This window comes from Dendrobates tinctorius, unplaced genomic scaffold (genome assembly GCF_039654945.1).
Source record: "Dendrobates tinctorius isolate UK_male_01 unplaced genomic scaffold, ASM3965494v1 ptg000005l, whole genome shotgun sequence".
Classification (NCBI taxonomy): domain Eukaryota; kingdom Metazoa; phylum Chordata; class Amphibia; order Anura; family Dendrobatidae; genus Dendrobates; species Dendrobates tinctorius.
The window spans coordinates 13,761,151-13,782,990 of NW_027361673.1; the positions used below are offsets into that span (position 1 = coordinate 13,761,151).

At 41.2% G+C, this 21,840-nt stretch overlaps 1 protein-coding gene across 9 annotated transcripts in view; it reads left to right on the forward strand.

Annotated features, from left to right (window-relative positions):
- Window positions 1-21,840, forward strand: part of RARB (retinoic acid receptor beta) — a 965,418-nt gene that overhangs the window by 730,196 nt on the left and 213,382 nt on the right. For all 9 annotated transcript variants that reach the window (XM_073568382.1, XM_073568363.1, XM_073568380.1 and 6 more), the window contains one exon: window positions 20,158-20,306. In XM_073568382.1, the coding sequence (XP_073424483.1) occupies window positions 20,158-20,306 (149 nt within the window). The remainder of the gene's footprint in view (window positions 1-20,157; window positions 20,307-21,840) is intronic.

Here is a 21,840-nt window from a genome sequence, read left to right on the forward strand (position 1 = left end):
CCCAATGGGGACAGTGATGATAATGTCTGTAAAGCGCTGTGGAATTAATGGTGCTATATAAATGAGTAAAATAAATAAAATAAAATGTGCTGTCTGTTTTTTTTTCACGATCTGCACAAAAATGGACATTTGAACACTCCTGTAGAGTATAAGTATGAGGCCTAAGGATTTTCTGACTACTAAGTTTTATGATTTATCAAGAGGTAAAAATCAACTGGTAGAAAACCTCCTTTAGGTTAAGTTCCCGCAATGACTTTTTGATGCTGTATTTTCAGGGGCGTTCAAAAAAAATAAAATAATTCAGCTCATCCTTTTCAAAATTAATCCAGTCAACGGGGATGCCCGGAAAGCACGCCACTGCATGACATTTTAGGTAGATATGTCCGTGAAAGGTAAAGGATCCTGCTTCTAGTATATATAAAACATCACATTTTATTTAATCTATTAAATCTATTAAAAATGGGAAAAAATATACATAATTTGCAAAAAGTTAAAGTGAATATCGTCTATAAAAAACTGTATGCTGTAGCATTCTTAGTCCTGATACTTAGTCATGGACATAACGATCATTGCTGTGAGTGGGGGGGCCAGCCGATGCAAGGGCAAACTTCAGGTGAAGTGTAGTGCAGTGTAGGGGACCTGTCGGGTCCGTGCACTCCAATACTTACTGCCGGCCAATGAGAAGCTAGCAGCTGACATTGGCATGCACTTGACCGTGGGCGCATGGCATTGACGTCATGTACTTCCCATCTCTTGCACGCTGAAGACAGCTGCTGGCATGAGAAGAGGACACCGCGCGCAGCGTGGGGTGAGGGTGGCGTTGAGTATAATAGTTTAACAGCGGCAGAATGGGGGACATATATAGCAGGATGGGAACATATACAGCTTGCAAAAGTATTCCCCAATTTGGCATTTTTGGTATTTTGCCTCACAACCTGGAATTTCACTACTTTTATTGGAGGGCTTGCATCAGTTCATTTAAAGAACATGACTACAACTGTGAACATTTGGTTTTCTATTTTATTGTAAAGAAAACAACAAATAGGACAAAATAACTGAAAACTTCAGTGTGCGTAATTATTCTCCCCACTAAAGTCAGTACTTTGTAGAGCCTCCTTTTACTGCAATTAAGGCTGCAAGTCGCTTTGGATAAGTCTCTATGAACTTTCCACATCTTGTTAGCGGGATTTTTGCCCATTCCTCAAGTCAAAACTTCTCCAGCTCCTTCAAATTAGATGGTTTCTTCTGGTGAACAGCAATCATCAAGTCTGATCACAGATTCTAAAGTGGATTAAAGTCTGGGCTGTGACTAGGCCACTGTAAAGGGCCCGTTACACACAGCGATCTCGCTGGCGAGATCGCTGATTTTGTGACACATCAGCGATCTCTCCAGCGAGATCACTGTGTGTGACATCCAGCAGCGATCGGCACCCCCGCGGGGTATCGCTGATCGTGCTGGATCGTCCTGGCCCGTTTTTTCATTGCTGGTCTCCCTCCGGCCAGCGTGCATCACTGCATGTGGCAGCAGGAGCCAGCGATGAGCGACGCTGCACGCTGGGTACCAACGTAAACATCGGGTTTCTAAGGGCCGCGGGGCCCTTAGAAACCCGATGTTTACCCTAGATACCAACGTGTACTGCAGGCAGGGCGGGAGGTGGAGGCAGAGCGGCGCACAGACCGGAGTAGCTCTGCTATCTGCTACTCCAGTCTGTCAGACCAGAGTAGCGGATAGCAGAGCTACGCTGGTCTGTCTGCGGCGCTCTGCCTCCACCTCTCGCCCTGCCTGCAGTGCACGCTGGTTACCAATGTAAACATCGGGTTTCTAAGGGCCCCACATTGGTAACCAGCGTACTCGCTGGTCCTGATCGCTGGAGGGGCTGTCTATGTGACAGGTCCCCAGCGATCAGCTAACAATGTCCCAGCGATCCCATCCACGTCCGATCGTTGGTGGGATCGCTGGGACATCGTTATGTGTAACGGTACCCTTAAACACTTACACGTTTCTCCTTAAACTACTTGAGTGTTGGTTTATATTAAAGTGTCAATGTGACGCAGATGAGCAGCCCCTCTCCCCAAGATGGGGTCACTGCCAGACGGTCCTCCTCCTCTCCCTCCCTCCTCTGGTAAGACAGCTCACTTACATCCATGGTTGTCTCCTAGTGGGACTTTCCTTCATTCATGCCTATGTTTCCCCACATTATATGGATGCTATGTACCTCCCTTATGATTGAGTTGTGCTCAGGGCAGGTACTGGGAACATTCTGAGCCACATGGCTCTTAACTATTTACGGGGTGGCATTACATTATTGGGCCTTTTTTTTGTTATTAGGCACATTGCTTGGAATATTCATATGAGGATATTGTTTCCATCTTGGGGAGAGGGGCTGCTTAGGTGTATATTCATCTGCATCACACTGACACTTTAATATGATCTTGTACACTTTTTGTATGTTACTTTTTAATAATAAAAATTATTGATACTTTTTGCATAATCATCGTTTGCTCCTTCTTTCTCTGGTTTATAATGGACTATTGGAGCTGATGTGGCTTGTGCCATGGGTGAACAAATTGTTTTGATTCCACCCATTGGCAATTTAGCAATTTATATGGGACCCCTGTTAATATTGAGTGTTGGTTTAGCAGTATGCTTAGGGTTATTGTCTTGTTGGAAGGTGAACCTCCATTCCAGTCTCAAACCACTCAGGATAAAAATATAAGTATAAAATAGGCTTCCACAAGAGCTGCCCATGATGTAGGGAGAGGTGTTTTTCTTAGTAACATTATTTTTATTAAGCTATGCGTTACGGAACCTGTCCTGGATCCTTCATCAGGCTTCATTTATACTATCCATAGTGACCTCACAGCCTTAATAATTGGATAGCCTCCAATCACATTAATTCCCATGTGTTAAAAATGTGTATACAATGTTAATAACATTTATTTAATTACAAATTCCTAAGTTGACCACAAAACATACTCAAAAATTATTTGCAGATGAAAACAAAGTAAAATATTAGTCCCTAGAACAATTTGATTGTAAAGGGTAAACAGTTTGTACAGTTTAAATGTATGTGCACACGTTGCAGATTTGCCTGCAGAATTTTCTGCACAGAATCTGCACCTCTTGGCAGAAAACGCAGGTAAAAATCCACGTGTTTTTGATGCGGATTTTCATGCGGTTTTTTTTTTTCATGCAGATTGTATTCATTTTTGTAAGCTAAATAAAGATATGTTATTTAACAAAAAAAATAGATTTGTGATGTCATTTCTGGTCCAACCTCCTCTTTTACTTTTGTCCAACCCACACTCCATTACACACAGATAGACAGATAGATATGGGATAGATAGATAGTTATATCTATAGATAGATATACAGTTGTGGCCAAAAGTATTGACACCCCTGCAATTCTGTCAGATAATACTCAGTTTCTTCCTGAAAATGATTGCAAACACAAATTCTTTGGTATTATTATCTTCATTTAATTTGTCTTAAATGAAAAAACAAAAAGAGAATGAAGCAAAAAACAAAACATTGATCATTTCACACAAAACTCCAAAAATGGGCCAGACAAAAGTATTGGCACCCTCAGCCTAATACTTTGTTGCACAACCTTTAGCCAAAATAACTGCGACCAACCACTTCCGGTAACCATCAATGAGTTTCTTACAATGCTCTGCTGGAATTTTAGACCATTCTTCTTTGGCAAACTGCTCCAGGTCCCTGATATTAGAAGGGTGCCTTCTCCAAACTGCCATTTTTAGATCTGTCCACAGGTGTTCTATGGTATTCAGGTCTGGACTCATTGCTGGCCACCTTAGAAGTCTGCAGTGCTTTCTCTCAAACCATTTTCTGGCTATTAACATAGGGGACCCCCCCCAAAAAAAATGACGTGGGGTCCCCCTATATTTTATAGCAAGAAAGGCTACACAGACATCTGCGGGCTGATATTCATAGCCTAGGAAGGGGCCATGGATAATGGCCCCTTCCCAGGCTACAAATGTTGGCCCCCGGGTGTCGGCTTTCCCTCTCTGGTGCAGAAAATTGTGCGGGAGCTCACGTCATTTTTTTCCCCTTTTTTTCAAAATTAAACATTGTTCATTAATAAACATCGGCCTTGCTATTATTCTATCTATCTATATATATCTATAGCTACAAATACCATCCCGCAGCCGCCCCAGGTATGGCACATCTCTAAGATGCCCCAATTCTGGCAATTAGCCCCTCTCTTCCCACTGCTGTGTAGCGATGGCATATGGGGTAATAAGGGGTTAATGTCACCTTGCTAATGTAACTTGACATTAAGCCTGGTTAATAATGGAGAGGCGTCAATAAGACACCTATCCATTATTAATCTACGTAATAAAGGGTTAAAAAAATACACATTCAGAATAAAGTATTTTAATGAAATAAAACTCATATTTTTTCATAATTTTTATTAAACTCCTAAATCCATTCGAAGCCCTCGATCACCTGCAAAACATTTTTTAAAAAACAAACCAACAGTATACTCCCTGATCCGACGCAGTTCCTCTTTAATAACAATTGTCCCACGACGATCTCCCCTATAAAGCTGTCACATCAGCAGATGTGACCGCTCTATAGGCCTCTGATGACACACTGACTGGAGATACCTCTCCGGCAGTGTGTCATCGGAGATAAGGCTCTCGCTTTACGGCACTACAGCATGTCACTGGAGCCCCTGGAGAGCAGTCGCGTCAGCTGATGTGACAGCTCTCCAAGGGAGATCGTCGTGGGACAATCGTATTAATTGGACTATGTCGGACACAGGGAGTATAGTGTTTGTTTATTATTTTAATTTTTTTTCAGGTGCTCGAGGGCTTAGGGGATTAGCAGATTATGGTGAGTATGAACTATATGTGTATGTGTTGTTTTTTTTTTTAAATTCAACACATTAGCCGGATGATGGGACTACTACTGTCTCATCATTAGCTAATGTGTCAATCACTGTCACTGTAGCAGGCATAGCCGGATGGGACTTGTAGTCCCATCGGACGATGCCTGCATACACACACACATTCACACTGACAAAGCCCCGCAGACCCCCGCCGACCCCGCAAACAGTCCTGCCGACCCCGCACAAAGCCCCGCCGACACCGCACACAGACACACCGACAATGCACACAGACACGCAGACCCTGCACACAGACGCACACAGTCACCACCCACACACTTCCCTCCCGATCTGCAGCATTTCATCCGAAGCAAAACCGCAGATCTTATTTAAACCTGCGGTTTTGCTGCGGAAGTGCCCGACTCAATTCAAGTCAGTGGGTGCAGAAACGCTGCAGTTTCGCACAAAGAATTGACATGCTGCGGAAAATAAAACGCTGGGAGTCCGCGCGTTTTTTTTCCGCAGCGTGTGCACAGCGTTTTTGGTTTTCCCTTTCACTATCATTGTGTGCACTGTGGATTTGATGCAATTCCGCGCGTCCAAAAACGCTGTGGAAACGCATCAAAAACTGCAACGTGTGCACATACCCTAAGTAATAGTATACACACACATACACACTGACAAAGCCCCGCAGACCTCCGCCGACCCCGCACACAGCCCTGCCGACCCGCACACAGCCCCGCCGACACCGCACACAGCCCCGCCGACCCTGCACACAGACACGCAGACCCCGCACAGAGACATGCACACAGTCACCGCCCACACACTTCCCTCCCGATCTGCAGCATTTCATCCAAAGCAAAGTCGCAGATCTTATTCAGACCTGCGGGTTTGCTGCGGAAGTGTCCGACTCAATTCAAGTCAGTGGGTGCAGAAACACTGCAGTTTCGCACAAAGAATTGACATGCTGCGGAAAATAAAACGCTGGGAGTCCGCGCGTTTTTTCCGCAGCGTGTGCACAGCGTTTTTGGTTTTCCCATTCACTAACATTGTGTGCACTGCGGATTTGATGCAATTCCGCGCTTCCAAAAACGCTGTGGAAACGCATCAAAAACCACAGCGTGTGCACATAAGTAATAGTATCCAAGCAAATCCTCCCTGAACAGTGTTGTCTGTACACTCATTGGGACCGTCGGGTGACAGGGGCGGATAGTTTAAATATCCAATATGACTCCCTGTTAACCAGTTTCTGGAACCTATTGGATGTGTGTGTTGTGATCATCTCTCAAAGGGTGAGTTTCAGACAATTGTGTTCTTTCCTGTGATCAGTGAGGAAATGCTTGGACAAAGTGTGTAAAAATACCATTCCGTATATTGTATCTATGATTGCTCATTCTGTAATGAACAGCTTGTGTCGTGTGACCGACATACTGGAGATCCACAGTCACACTGCAACAAATAAATCACATAATTGATGTTACAGTTTAAAAATGGATTAATTGGGAACATTTCTCCTGTAACTGTGGATGAGAATGATGTGCACCTGTGATTTATCATATTACAGCTGAGACATCTCTTCCCCCCACGCTATAAGGAACCTTTAATGGAGGTCTGTGTTAGGGGTCCTTGTGTGGAGTGAGTCAGGGGTACTTATGTTCTGATGTTGCTAAATGCAACATGATTCCTATTTCTGCAAAAACCAATGTTATTGTTTTTTAATTATATTTCCTGAAAGGACGGGGTCATTTGCCAGAATTGTCCAATACTTAAATAATGCACCCTGATATTACTATGAGACTGACTGTATGCTGTTATGAAACTATATTTAATTTTATTATCCAGCATCTTTTTTTCTCAAATTGCTTATTTCTTTTTCCTGAATTTTTTTTACTCTGAGCTTCCTTAAAAAAGCTCCCCCTGTGTAGAACATTTTTTTCTGATCTGTCTGTATTGACCATATGAGATATTTTAATTCATTTTGGATAATGTCCACTTGAGAACTCCAGGTAGCTGTTTACATTGACATTTTTGAAAAATGTTGGCGTGTGAACAACACATCGCTCATCTTTATACATTAGATTGCCAAATACAGAAACTGAATTCTTGTTGTAGAAAAAGAAAAGAGAATTCTCATCCCCAAAAATTATCATTAAGCTGATGAACAAAGAACTCTGCCTCTTTCGGGGTCCCTGTCCATATGAGAAATAAGTCATCTATTAATCTTCTATAAAACTGAATATAGCAAATTACTGACAGACTCAAGCAGGTTTTGCTCATGAATATCCCTGTATCTCGCATCACCATCTTAACCTCTACTCGGACCATTTTCCTTGTAGCTGCTGTCGAAAAACATCTCCACAGCAAGATGCTGCCACCATCATATTTCATTGTGGGGATACTTTTCTTCGTGTGATGGGCTGTGTTGATTTGGCACCAGAGCATAGCATTTATGTGGGTGGCCAAAAAGTTCAATTTTGATTTTATCTGACCACAGCACCTTCCTCCATATATTTGGATAATCTCCGACTTGTCTTTTTGCCAACTCAAAATGAGCCTTACAGTTTTTGTGTGAAAGTAAAGGCTTTTTTCTGAGCACTCTTTCATAAATGCCACCGGTATGGAGTTGTACGGCTTATTGTGGTCTTATGGACAAGTGCTACATTTTCTGCTTGGGAACTCTGCAGCTACTTCAGGGTTACCTTTAGTCTCTGTGCTGCATCTCTTGTAATACCATGCTCCTTCCATTTGATGGTGCTCCGGGAGATCATCCGATATTGGGATTTTGTTTTATCACCCAACCCTGACTTGTATTTCTCAACACATTTTTCCTGACTTTTTTTTTGAGAACTCCTTGGTCTTCATGGTGTTGTTTGGTTAGTGGTGCCTCTTGCGTAATGGTGTTGCAGCCACTGTGGCCTTTCAGAAAAGGTGTGTATATACTGACAGACCACGTGACACTTAGGTTGCACACAGGTGGAATTCCTTTCACTAAGCATGTGACTTATGAAGGTAATTGCTTGCATCAGAAATTTTTAGGGGCTTCATAGCAAAAGGGGTGAATACATTTTCACATGCCAATTTTTAGTAGTTTGATCCCATACATGTAATTAATAAATGCCAATATTTTTCACACTTCATCAACTTAGATTATTTAGTGCTGATGCATCACACATATACAGTGCCTTGCGAAAGTATTTATCATCATTAGTCATTTAGGACAGCATTGGATCATTCAGAGATCCACAATGAACTTCTGGCGTGAGTTTGCTGCACTGAAAGTAAAGGGACTAAATAATATTGCATGTCCCACTTTTCAGTTATTGAATTTCCACAAAAATTTAAAATAACCAATAAATTTCGTTCAACTTCATAATTGTGTTCCACTTGTTGATTCTTCACCAAAAATTTACATTTGATCTCTTTATTTTTGAAGCATAATATGTGGAAAAAGGTTGAAAATCTCTAGGGGGCCGAGTACTTTCGCAAGGTACTGTATACCAGGATGGGGGAAGATACAGTGGCATGTAAAAGTTTGAGCACCCCTGGTCAAAATTACTATTATTGTGAATACTTAAGCAAGTTGAAGATAAAATTATCTCTATAAAAAAAAGGCCTAAAGTTAAATATGACACATTTCTTTTGTATTTTAGGCAAAAAAATATATATAGTATTTTTATATTTTAAAAATTACAAAAAGGATGTTAACGTATGGGCACCCTTGGCAATATGTGTGCTTAGATAACTTTGACCAAAGTTTCAGACCTTAATTAGCCTGTTAGGGTTATAGCATGATGATACAAATTTTCCAGCTTTATAAAAACCCAGCCTCCTCTAACCTTTTGCCAAAAAGACAAACTATGGGATCTTCTAAGCAGCTGCCTAGCACTCTGAAAATGAAAATGGTGGAGGCCGACAAAGCAGGAGAAGGCTATAAGAAGATGGCAAAGCATTTTCAAGTTGCCCTTTCATCAGTTTGAAATGTAAATAAGAAATGGCAGTTACCAGGAACAGTGGAGGTCAAGATAATGTCTGGAAGACCAAGCAAAATTTGAGGTTGGGTGACTTATATATACCAGAATGTAAAACATGTATACCAGGTTTGGGAACATATAAACCAGGAAGGATTATAGGTTGGGGAACATTACTACATAGGGGAGGAGGCAACTTGTGGGGTAGAGGGGCACAGGTCCAAATTTTGCACCGGGGGTGCATTGGACTCTAGTTACACCACTCTGTATTTTCATTTATCCCTCAAAAAAACAGCATCTTACAGTTCCAGCAAAGTTGATGGGATTTATAGAAATCTCATACCAACTGTGCTTTTTTTTATGCTGCATAAAGTAACATGCTTGTTTGAGATCCACAACATGTGAATTTCTCTGGCAAGTACACTGAGTTTTATAAGCAGATTCTCCTATAGGATTGCATTAGATGTGGGCAATCTGCAGGTGAAAAAACGCTAGCGGTTTTAGTGAATTTCCCCTGAAAAAAAAGCACTAAAAATGCATGTAATCTACACATGGCTTTAGCAATAAAGTTTTATCAAAGCCAAACACCAGGAAATATAAAAAATAAAACAACTTTCTTAAAAACATGACATACCAAAAGGAGACAAAAATCTCATAATCAAACATGAGATAAAAATGCATGTAAGAAACGTAAGTAACCTAATTTACCCAATAAGTACAGAATATAAAAAAAAAAACCTCAATTGCTCATTGTGGAAATGTAGCCTTAAAGTTCTTAATTATTTTGTTAATGATTTGTCTTATTAGCATATTTCTTTAAAGAAAATAGAAGTTTTAAATAGTTTTCTGAATTAATAGGGATTAAAAGATCTATAAGAAACTTCCAGTCTCCTCCCGCTTTCTTGCAGGTGCAGTTATTCTTTTGGAGGGACTTTTTATAATAATATTTTAGGGTTTTGCTGATATTCCAGTTCACTAATATAAAGTGGCTGTAAATGAGCTTTGTTGTATGGGGATATCTAAATGTGGTAGACTTTTGCAGGAATCATTCTGACTGGCCGTTCATCTGAGTGGGACTTTCATAAATCTATGGTCTTGCCACTGAAACAACCCGAAACAAATGACTGCTACTGCCACGTGTGAATAAGCCAAGTACGTTTAGTCGACTATGCCTTGTGCTCGACTATAAAAGCCAACACCACCGCAAAAGAGCACAAATGGGGTCCATATGAACTCCGCTGGTCTCATTGTAATGAATGGCTCCTTTATGGGGCACATCTGAATCCCCCAGATAGATGAAAGCCTTGAAAGCACTGCTGAATACAGAGTGTACCTAGTCGTAACTTGGATGATAGAATGACATGGATAGAGCTTCGTGGCATGTCTTCCATAATCCATGGATTACTCAGATCATTCAGACAGATTTAAGTTATGTTCACAAGTCCAGAAGTTATTTCTGTTTTTGAATTCATTTTGGGATGAGTACAGGCTCAATTTATTAGTTTTCTAAAGTTGAAGGTAGACAGAAATCCTTCGAGTTCAAACTATAACCTATCATGTTGATGCAGAGGAAGGCAAAAAAAGCCAAAGAGGCAGATGCTAGTTACCCCATATTAGGGGAAAAATTCCTTTCTGACTCCATATGTGGCAACCAGACTAGTTCCCTGGATCGTCAGCCTATGCTATCCCAGAATGTAGTACTCATAGCCTGTGATATCAACTATTACTGCATCATGTGGCAGAAAGTTCCATAGTCTCATTGCTCTTACAGTAAAGAATCTGCATCTGTGATTATGATTACACCTTCTTTCCTCTAGATGTAAAGGATGCCCCCTGTCCCCGTAGCAGGCCTCGGTGTATAAAGATCATTAGAAAGATCTCTGTACTGTCCCCTCGTATATTGAGACTTTGTAGTAAGATCATCCTTAAACCATCATTTTTCCAAATTGAAAGACCCTGAGTTTGTTCATCTGTCTTGGTTCACTCATTCCCTTAATAACCTTGGTTGTCCTACTCTGCACCCCTCTAGTTCAGATATTCCCTTTTTAGAATATTGTGCACAATTTTGGGCTCCAGTGCATAAGATGGGCTTCACTAGTGACTTGAGAAACAAACTATGTTCTTGTCATAAGCATCTATGCCTCTTTTAATGCATCACATGATTTTATTTGCCTTGGCCGTAGCTGCCTGTCACTAGTCACCAAAGTTGAGTTTGCTGTCCACCCATATGCCCAAGTATTTTTTTTTGGGTTATAGGTTTACCTAGGTTTTTTCTTACCATTTATTATATATCTGTAATACATTTACTTTTTTTCGGCGTAAGTGCACATCTACATTTACGTTCAATTGCCATTTCTCAGCCCTAGCCTCCAGCTTACATAAATTATAATTATAATATCCTTCTTTTTGTTCATCACCTTACTGAGTTTAGTATTGCCTGCGAATATTTAAATTTTACTCTTTGTCCCTTATTCAAGGTCATTAATAAATATTTATAAAAGAAGAAGGCCCAATACTGACCCCTGTGGTACAACACTGTTTGCTGTGACATTACCAGAGTGTGTTCAATTATTAGGCCCCTCCGTTTCCTGTCACTGAGTCAGTTATTTACCCAATTTCACATATTTGCCCCTCATGCCATTACTCTTTTTAATGTTCAAACCTTTTATGTGGTAGTGTATCAAATGCCTTTGAAAAGTTCAAATAGATGACATCCACGGACTTAAGGTACTGTCACACTTAGCGATGCACCAGCGATCCCGACCATAGATATGACGCGGTCAGGATCGCTGGTGCATCGCTACGTGGTCGCTAGTGAGCTGCCACACAGGCAGATCTCACCAGCGACATGGCAACGGTCGGGGGTCGCTACTTACCTGTCAGACGAGGCGATGAAGACGTCCTCCCGCCCGCATCCACGCGTCGCTCGCCTCCACAGCAGGAAGCCCCAGCAGGAAGCTCACGACGAGAAACGGCCCAGGACGTTCTCGTGCGATCAGCGATAACCAGCGGGGGAGCGGTCGGAGGTAAGTATCAGACATAGCGATATCGCTAGCAATATCGCTGCTGCGTCACAAAACCAGTGACGTTACAGCGATATTGCTAGCGATATCGCTTAGTGTGACAGGCCCTTACTCTGCTCCATTCTGGAACTCACCTATTTATAGAAGCTGATTACATTCATTTGAAAATGGATGGAAATATCCATTTTACTATAATCCAGCTGAAATTGTTTTTTTAGCCAGATAAAAAAATAATAGTAACTGGATCTGCTTGTTTAACGTTGATGTCTATGGGAAATGGATCATAACAGGTGGTTATCTGTTATGTAATCTGTTAATGGATCTCTTTTAAGCAGTGTGAACACTAGAAGTATTCAGAGAGGTCTCTAGTAAAAAAAATGGAGTCTTTACAAACAGAACAGAAGCAGATGCCGAATGAAAACTAATTTGTGTATCCGTGTATTTTCCTTCTGTAATAGATAGAGTGTTTTTAAATTCTGGATCTGTTATAAAGGGATCACAGCTCGACATGTAAACAGCCTTAGAAGCCTGTGGATTAGTTTGAGTGGGTATTGCTTTGATCTCCCTGTTCCCACGATGAATATTTTGCGAACTTTTGATGGTACAGATTTTCTGTGGAAATTTTGCACCAAATAACTACTGTAAATTCGGTTAGGCTGGAGTCACACTAACCAGCGCAAAATACGGTCAGTATTTTACATGCGTAATACGGATGACAGACCCCTAAACAGTGCTCCATATGTCATCCGTAATCAAGGTGTGGTCGCGTATTTTGCGCATGTCAGCATCCGTATGTAATCCGTATGGCATCCGTATGGCGAGATTTTCTCGCAGGCTTGCAAAATGGACATATAATGGAGCCCTATGACAGGGTTTCTAAAAGACACAGGGTGCGTATTTCTCGCAAGTCACATGTGTGGTCCGTGTGTAATCCGTATTTTTTGCGCACCCATAGACTTGCATTGGCGTACTACGGGCGTAGTACGCTGACAATCGCAGCATGCTGTGAGTGGCACGGAGCGTAGGATACTGAGGAGAGATATACGGCTGGTGCGAGGGACCCCATAGAGAATCATTGGTCCGTGTGTAATGCGTGCTTTTTGCGCCTCTCACTCTCCCGTATTCCTCGCCAGTGTGACTCCGGCCAAACTTGTGTTTTTGTCATTGCGTTTTTAGCTCCTTTTTTTACATGTGTCTTTATGGCGTTTCCTGTAGAGTTTTTTGTCTCCTTTTGACATATCATGTTTTAAATGAAACTGCTTTGCTTTAGAAACTTTGTTATTTTGCTTTGATTCAACTTTATTGATAAAGTCATGTGTGGATTATGTGCGTTTTTTTATCTGTGATTTTCCACATCTCGTTCAGGTCTATAGGGAAAATCTGCAAATGAAAAGCATTTTCACCGCTAGAGAAATTGTCAAGTTACGGATTTCAAAAACGCACCACAGGTCATTTTACGCTCCATAAGAAAAAAGCGCAACAGATATGTGATTTAGAGGAAACAAATTCCCTTAGCTGAAAATGAAAAAAGCTGCATTTTTTGTGTAATGAAAATATTCAGCGGCAAAAGCTCATCACGGGATCTTAGGCTGGTTTCACATTTGCGTTTTTTTCGCGGTATTTTAGCGCTAAATAGCGCATGCGTTTTTTTTTCCTATACTTTGCATGGGATGCGCTTATGTGCGCATACACATGCGTTTGTACGCGTTTTTCCGCGCATGCGTTTTTTTGCGGTATGCGCTCGGGCACACAAAATGCAACCTGTTGCATTTTTTGTGCGTCCGACTTGCCTCAAAAAAACGCATGCGCGCGCAATGCGTTTTTTTACAGCAAGACACCCATTATAAGTCTATGGTGAGCATATGTGCGCATTGGCATGCTTATGTATGCGTTTTTTTGCACATGCGTTTTTTTTTTTTACCATTAGTTTAGACAATGGAATTTAGGGGTTTGGGTTAGAGTTAGGGTTAGTTAAGGGGGGTTAGGGTTAGGGTCAGGGTTAGGGTTAGGATCAGGGTATGGTTTGGTTAAGGGTTAGGGTCAGGGTTAGGGTTAGGATCAGGGTATGGTTTGGTTAAGGGTTAGGGTTAGGGTCAGGGTTAGGGTATGGTTTGGTTAAGGGTTAGGGTCAGGGTCAAGGTTAGGGTTAGGATCAGGGTATGGTTTGGTTAAGGGTCAGGGTTAGGGTATGGTTTGGTTAAGGGTTAGGGTCAGGGTCAAGGTTAGGGTTAGGATCAGGGTATGGTTTGGTTAAGGGTTAGGGTTAGGGTATGGTTTGGTTAAGGGTTAGGGTCAGGGTTAGGGTCAGCGTTAGGGTATGGTTTGGTTAAGGGTTAGGGTTAGGGTATGGTTTGATTAAGGGTTAGGGTCAGGGTTAGGGTTAGGTTTAGGGTCAGGGTTAGTTAGGGTTTAGGGTTTGGGTTAGGGTTAAGTATGGTTTGGTTAAGGGTTAGGGTCAGGGTTAGGGTTAGGTTTAGGGTCAGGGTTAGGGTTTAGGGTTTGGGTTAGGGTTAAGTATGGTTTGGTTAAGGGTTAGGGTCAGGGTTAGGGTCAGGGTTAGGGTTAGGGTATGGTTTGGTTAAGGGTTAGGGTCAGGGTTAGGGTTAGGGTCAGGGTTAGGGTTAGGTTTAGGGTCAGGGTTAGTTAGGGTTTAGGGTTTGGGTTAGGGTTAAGTATGGTTTGGTTAAGGGTTAGGGTCAGGGTTAGGGTCAGGGTTAGGGTCAGGGTTAGGGTTAGGTTTAGGGTCAGGGTTAGTTAGGGTTTAGGGTTTGGGTTAGGGTTAAGTATGGTTTGGTTAAGGGTTAGGGTCAGGGTTACGGTTAGGGTCAGGGTTAGGGTCAGGGTTAGGGTCAGGGTTAGGGTTAGGTTTAGGGTCAGGGTTAGTTAGGGTTTAGGGTTTGGGTTAGGGTTAAGTATGGTTTGGTTTAGGGTTAGGGTCAGGGTTAGGTTTAGGGTCAGGGTTAGGGTTTAGGGTTTGGGTTAGGGTTAAGTATGGTTTGGTTAAGGGTTAGGGTCAGGGTTAGGGTATGGTTTGGTTAAGGGTTAGGGTCAGGGTTATGGTCAGGGTTAGGTTTAGGGTCAGGGTTAGTTAGGGTTTAGGGTTTGGGTTAGGGTTAAGTATGGTTTGGTTAAGGGTTAGGGTCAGGGTTAGGGTTAGGTTTAGGGTCAGGGTTAGTTAGGGTTTAGGGTTTGGGTTAGGGTTAAGTATGGTTTGGTTAAGGGTTAGGGTCAGGGTTAGGGTCAGGGTTAGGGTTAGGGTTAGGTTTAGGGTCAGGGTTAGTTAGGGTATAGGGTTTGGGTTAGGGTTAAGTATGGTTTGGTTAAGGGTTAGGGTCAGGGTTAGGGTTGGGGTCAGGGTTAGGGTTAGGGTTAGGGTCAGGGTTAGGGTTAGTAAAGTCATGGTTTGGGTTAGTGTGAGGGAAAAAACGCAAACGCGGTAAAAACGCACTAAAAACGCATACAAACGCATAAAAACGCTGCGTTTTTTTCATAAAAATGCTTGAAAAAAACGCAGCAGTTGTATGCTTTTGTATGCGTTTTTTCAATGCGTTTTTTTGCGGGAAAAACGCGCTGCAAAAAAAAGCAAGTGTGAAACTAGCCTTAGCCTTTTACAATGCTCATAAAAATACTAAAGAAATGGGATAAATATGGTATTTTACTTGCCGAATAATGTATCAGACCTCTCAACGTACCACAGGTTCATAAATAAACCATTTTTGCAGATAAATGCCATTTTACTGGAGAAGAAAAAAAATGCCCTCATGCAAGATAGCACCGCCTTCGCAGTAGCAGCTCATGGCTATCTCCGAGGGCTGCCACTGTGCAGGCGCGGCGGGTGCCATTTTAAAATAGAATTTTTTTTTACTATCTGAACAACATCAAGCACAGTTATTATTAGGACATTAAACATGCGGTTATGCTGCAGAGCATGTGACACGGCCGGCAACTACCTGCAGAAGGGTTTTTTTATTTTTCAGTATTTACATATATTCAATATGTAAACTAGTGGGCAGATCAGTGAGGGATCAGTGACCTGTCAGAAGCCATACAGATGAATTCAGAGCACCACATGCAGACCCCCACAGACCGCCCCAGAGCACAAGCATATCATTAACTCAAAATTGAAAATAAAGATTAAACAACAACCACAAGACGGATTTCATCAACCAAGGTATCATTTTAATCAGTATAACGGTGCCAACCTGACACTGGCTGTAGGTTACTGTGCACAATTCTGCTGACAGGTTCACTTTAAGGTCTAAATTAGCTTGGTCACTATGGCGTTAAAGATACTGAAAAATCATTAGACAAAGACCAGCATATCTGTATCCAGATGGTTTTGGGGTCTCCACAGCTTACCCTCTAGTAAAGTGAATAGAAATATCTAAGAAGAAATGCTATATTCTAATAAATTGTTCATAAAGATGGCTCTCTAATAAAGGTAAAAATTCAACATGGCCTGTGAATTTATGGAAGATGTACTAAAATTGTAATGTAAAAATATAAAGGTGTACATTGTGTAAACACTTGACTCGAAGCCTTGTACTTTTATGTGGTCACAAAATTCCTCTCTGATATCCTTATCTGTTACCGAGGGAAAAGTTATTCCAAGTGTTAAAGTTATGTCAGGTCCTCATGCAGATTGTGACACATTCTTTACTGTCCTGGTTGAAAACTCCTTTCTTATAACGTCCGTATGTTGTCATATCCGATCTTGGCCGCCGGATCCTCTTCTGATTAGTACACCGCTGCGGCATTGTGTGTGTTACGCTGCAGTGTAATTGTGTTGTGGCGGCATACTAATCAGAAGAGGCTATACGTCACTAATTATTTGTGTTACTCATATAAAAGATGACCAGGATTCAGGACCAGAGTCATTAATGTCTGTTGCGCATTATACATGCACTGCTTCAGTATAGAATCGCCTAACGTGTCCATTTTTCATACATACTGTGCTTCCCAGAAGAGCATTTCTTTGTTCTTCCGTCATTCCTCCTAGAAATGGCGCCTGTATATAACCCTCTCCTCGTCTTTTTAGTCAAGATTATATAGGGACACATCTATTACCATTGAGAATAGTAACCCCTAATTTTAATTTGTACATTTCCAGGAGGAATAATAGAAGAATAGTGTATTGTGGAGTCGTAGGAACCCGTGCTTCAGATAGGAAATGGAACTCCTTCATTAAATGGATATGTCTGGCGAGCTGACAGGTCATTTTACCTGTTTTCATTCCTTCTGCAACGGCGACTAGTTGTGTGCGGAGGAAGCCACTTACTTTCCATGCTGACTTTGTATAATAACACTGAATAGATTGCTGGATTCGCAAAGGTAGAAATTTCAATTTTAGGGTTCAGTGGCTTGTTGGGATATCATTCACATCCTATCACTTATTGTAATATTTGCTCCTGATTGCTTCTCAGAATATTTAGATGTGTTTTTGTTGTGGGATTTTTATTCTCTTTTGTGTAAGATTTGTATTTCTCCTTTTTCTGGTTTGTCTTACCAGAGGATTCACTTGTTTTTATTAAAGGCTCATAGGCTGTGAAGACACACAAAAAAAGAAAAAGCATTTTAATTATACTCTGTCCAGACCATGTTGTAAGAGTAGAATCATTTCTTAGATGTGAGGAAGTCAGCTGCTCCTACTGAATGTCAGGATCCGGAGATCCCAGGGCAACGTTAGGAAGCTCTTGTTTTGGACTAGATGTGGCAAAGAATATGCTGAACTTTTGTATATGGCTAAGAGAAATACTAAATTTAAACTAAAACAGTTTATTTATTTTTAAAGTAGGCCACATACGGTAATAAAAAAAGTTCTATATGTCTCCCATGGCGTGAGAAAAGAACTCGACCAAAGACTGTTGTCTACGTATAAGGATTGTTCACAATTGCTATTTTTCCTGCATTTCTGTGTTGAAAAAATCTTTGCCAGAATGGAATGAATGTCTTCAAGAATTAAATGGATACCCTAAAAAGGATTTGGTTATGTCTCAGAATTTAATGTGTGGCAATCTTTTATTTATTTCATTAAAATTGCAAACACCATGATGAAACCCACTAGACCCCATTATAAGTCCCTTGGGTGTGTTGGGACCCTTTGCTGTGTGTCATGTCACAGATCTGGTACTACAATATATATTTTTTTATATTTATATCATATAACACAGATGTGAACCTAGCCTTTGAAGACCCCTGTACACATTAGATGAAAGTCGGGAAAAATGGATAACTTTTACTATAAAGAATGATCGTTCTCTCTTTCGGTCAATGAAATGATTGTTTGGACCACTGTCTGACTAAAAACAGATCGGGCATGTTGGATTTTTTTTGACCTATGATAAGCACTGATCGCTTCATCACATGAAAAAAATATAACTGATGCGGTTCAAGATGCCTTTATTCCTGCCAATAAATAATCATTTTTTGACCGATGAGCTATCATTCGTCGGCCAATTTTTGTGTCATGTGTATCAACTTTGCCAGTAGTCCCACACTTGCTAAAATCTCCCACCACTGACGTCTGGGCATTATCTGCTCTGAAAATTTGCATTCTTGAAAGTTGCCATCTGTATGCCAAAATGCATATTATAATATAGAAATCCTGTCCATTTGCATTGGTAAAACATATCTAGCTTGTAGATGTGCATCTGTGGACAAGATTGTTGACTGTTTCCAAAAAGTGGCAGTAGAATTTTAAATGCAGCTCTGAACTATAGACTTAGGGCCCCTTTACATTTAGCGATGCACCAGCGATCCCGACAATGATACGACTCGGTCAGGACGATAAGCGATCCGTCGGCGGTCGCTCTTACCTGTCACACCGCAGCGATGATGACGACTTCCGCCTGCGTCCATCCGTCGCTAGTCGGCGCCAGCGGGACGCCAACGAGGAAAAAATGGCCCAGGACATTCGAGCGCGATCAGCGATACCCAGCGGGGGGGAGGGGGCGGTCGCGGGTACGTGTCACACAAAGCGAGATCGCTAGTGATATCGCTGTTGTGGCACAAAATCAGTGACGCTTTAGCGATATCACTAGCGATCTCGCTATGTGTAAAAGGCCCTTTAGACTCAGACTTGGCATTTGTTACAAAGTACTGATTCTAAGTGGTAACAAATGCTAAGTGTTTACAAGATGATTGACTTTTTATGTACCTCATATATAAACAAATCGCAATTCTGTATTTAAAGAGTTGCCCACATTTTATTTTTTCCCCAAAAATCAGTAGTGCACACAATAGTACACACCATAGTCCTGCCGGCTCATCATTAGGGTGGTGCACAGAGCAGTAACTGAAACAGTGCCGGTGCCACCCCATGATTGAAAGACCATATCTGCCAGGAGGATTAAAATTGATTTCCTCTCGGTAGTGGGTCTCTCAGTGCATTGCCCGTATGGTGTCAGAACTCTATTAACCTGCAGATTAACCCCATATCTGCATGTTATTAACATTTTTTACATGACAGGTTCCCTTTAAAGAAATACATTCTCTATCCCTTCATCTTCCATTCCATTAGGTTTAGATCAGAATCACAGTCCCAACCTTCACAGTATGATGTTCGTATCAGCTGCAGTTCTCTTGATCCAAACTCAAAAGCATCACGAGCACTTATGAGCCTGTTGAGTTCAGGTCAAACGACCGGCTGCTGGTCCATACTTGCACTGTCAATGTCGGAAATCTGAAACGGCCTTACTATCTGTTCTTCTTTCCATATCTGGTTTTCCATATTGTAACTATCTTATTGATGCTGATGTCCTTTGACTACATCCACTGCTTTTCTCTTTGGGTACTGTTTGCAGACCTAACCTGATCATTGTGATGTATGATCAGTACAAGTACTAGGAAGTTAATATGTTTCACCCAAGAATGACTGATAGAAATCCATTAGCCCATATTCGTGGCATTTGTGTAATACACTCATTGGTTTCATATTGTTCTGGAAGCCATCAGTTCACACCAAAGTAAATAAGCTGTGTGTGTATAGAAGGAGCATTGCTTCCTTTCCGTCCAGACTGGATGAGCGTCATGGTGAGCTGCTTCCTTTTCCCTGTACCCTTCCTGATTGCTACAATTGTAAATTGCAGAGCTGTCAAGTTTTAAAACAACAGTAAAGACTATAAAGCAGCTCCACATCCCTTAAAGCCGAGAGCACCCACTGCCTTTAACTACCAAATACAGAGATTATAGAAGGTATCCGATCATCTTGTAGTACAGTCAGTATGTTTTGTCGCCTCTCAGTCCTTTAGCAACTTGTCTACACATTTTAAATAAACACACTTAAAGAGTGTATTTTTTTCTTTTGTTTTCCAGCCATCGAAACACAGAGTACTAGTTCCGAGGAGTTAGTACCGAGTCCCCCATCCCCACCCCCACCACCTCGAGTTTATAAACCCTGTTTTGTGTGTCAGGACAAATCATCAGGATATCATTATGGAGTCAGTGCATGCGAAGGGTGCAAGGTAAGTGTCCATGTGATGTGTGTGTATGATTGCCCAAGAAGATGAAACAAAGGTCCGCAGGTATTCACTAATTATACAATCTTTAAGCAATTACACATCTCTATAGAGTCCTCCAGGACTATGTAGATTGTAAGTTTATTTATTGAGATGTATTGCTATATGTTATGTCATAATGTGGTCATTTATTGCCCCCCCCCACACACACACACACACACACACACAGATTAAAATCTTTCATTAATATCTAGCAATGATGGATGGGCTTCATTTAGGAAACAATCCCTTGCTGATAGTTGTAAACCCTGAGGTCTGAGCTCAGGAATCAAATTTTGACATACACGTGCCATTTTAGATAACATTTAAAATAAGTTGATAATGTCTATATCAGGAATAACAACATTTCTGGTCATTTTGACACTTGTATCCTGCAGTTTTTTTTCTAGTATTCCACTCTGCAAGATCTTTAATTTTCAGTTCTCTCCGATCTAGTGGGAGGAAACTAGCTTCTATGATGTTTCCCATACTCAACTCACACAGACATGTGGAATTCTGCTGTTCTTTTTCTGTGTGTAGAAGCATCAGTAGTAAGGAGGACAATATACAGAGGTATTGAGCAGTGTAGCTATGAATCCCAGGACCGTGGTGAAGTAAATTATTTGCTAGAACAGCTGAAGCAAAGATCTTTTTCTCTTCCTATGTCATTTGTGGATTAGCTTTCTTCCATAACAGCGGAATACAAGCTCTGGCAGCCATCACCAAAAATCTTAGTAGAGAGGAAACGGAAGTCTCACAGAGCTGTAGAAGGAATTGTTCAGGACCCATTTCAGATGAAATGCCTGTAATCGACCCGATAATGCTTTTCTATTTAGTCCAGAATGGTTGTAAAACTGGACAAAAAGATATGATCAAAATTTCCCTCACCTGATCCACATCTCCAACACTTAGGGTCAATAGAGGAGAACGTTTTGTTTAACTTAACCGGAGGCCCTCTACCACTGTGAGAGAAGTTTGAAATTTGCTTCCTGAAGCCGAGAAATTATGGAAGATTTAAGCACCAAGGACAAATGATACAAATTTGACCTGTCTTTCAGAGTAGATGGTGAGTTCAGAAGGCATGTGGGTGGAGACAAAGTGGCTCATAAGTGGAAGAATAACAGATTTCTTCAATAAGATTTGTTACAAAATGTTGTTTTGCTTGTGATTTTGATTTATACAAATTTTGCTGAAACAGTGACAATTGAATGGTATGTAGTCTCAGAAACCACCCTAAAGAAGACACCACTTTTTCTACGAGTATTTTCAAGTGTATACTCAGTGCAAGTCTATGACAGGATTGTTTCCTATAAACCACTTTTCACTAAATATCTAGAAAAATACATCTTAATATGGGAAAGAGATATATACCAGCATCTACTGACAAGTGGTCAAATATTTTAGAATCAATTCCTAAAATGTCCCACGGTTTACTACACAACTATTTATTCTTCTATTCTTCTTAGAACTTATACAACAAATCGTGGTTTAGAGAAGAATC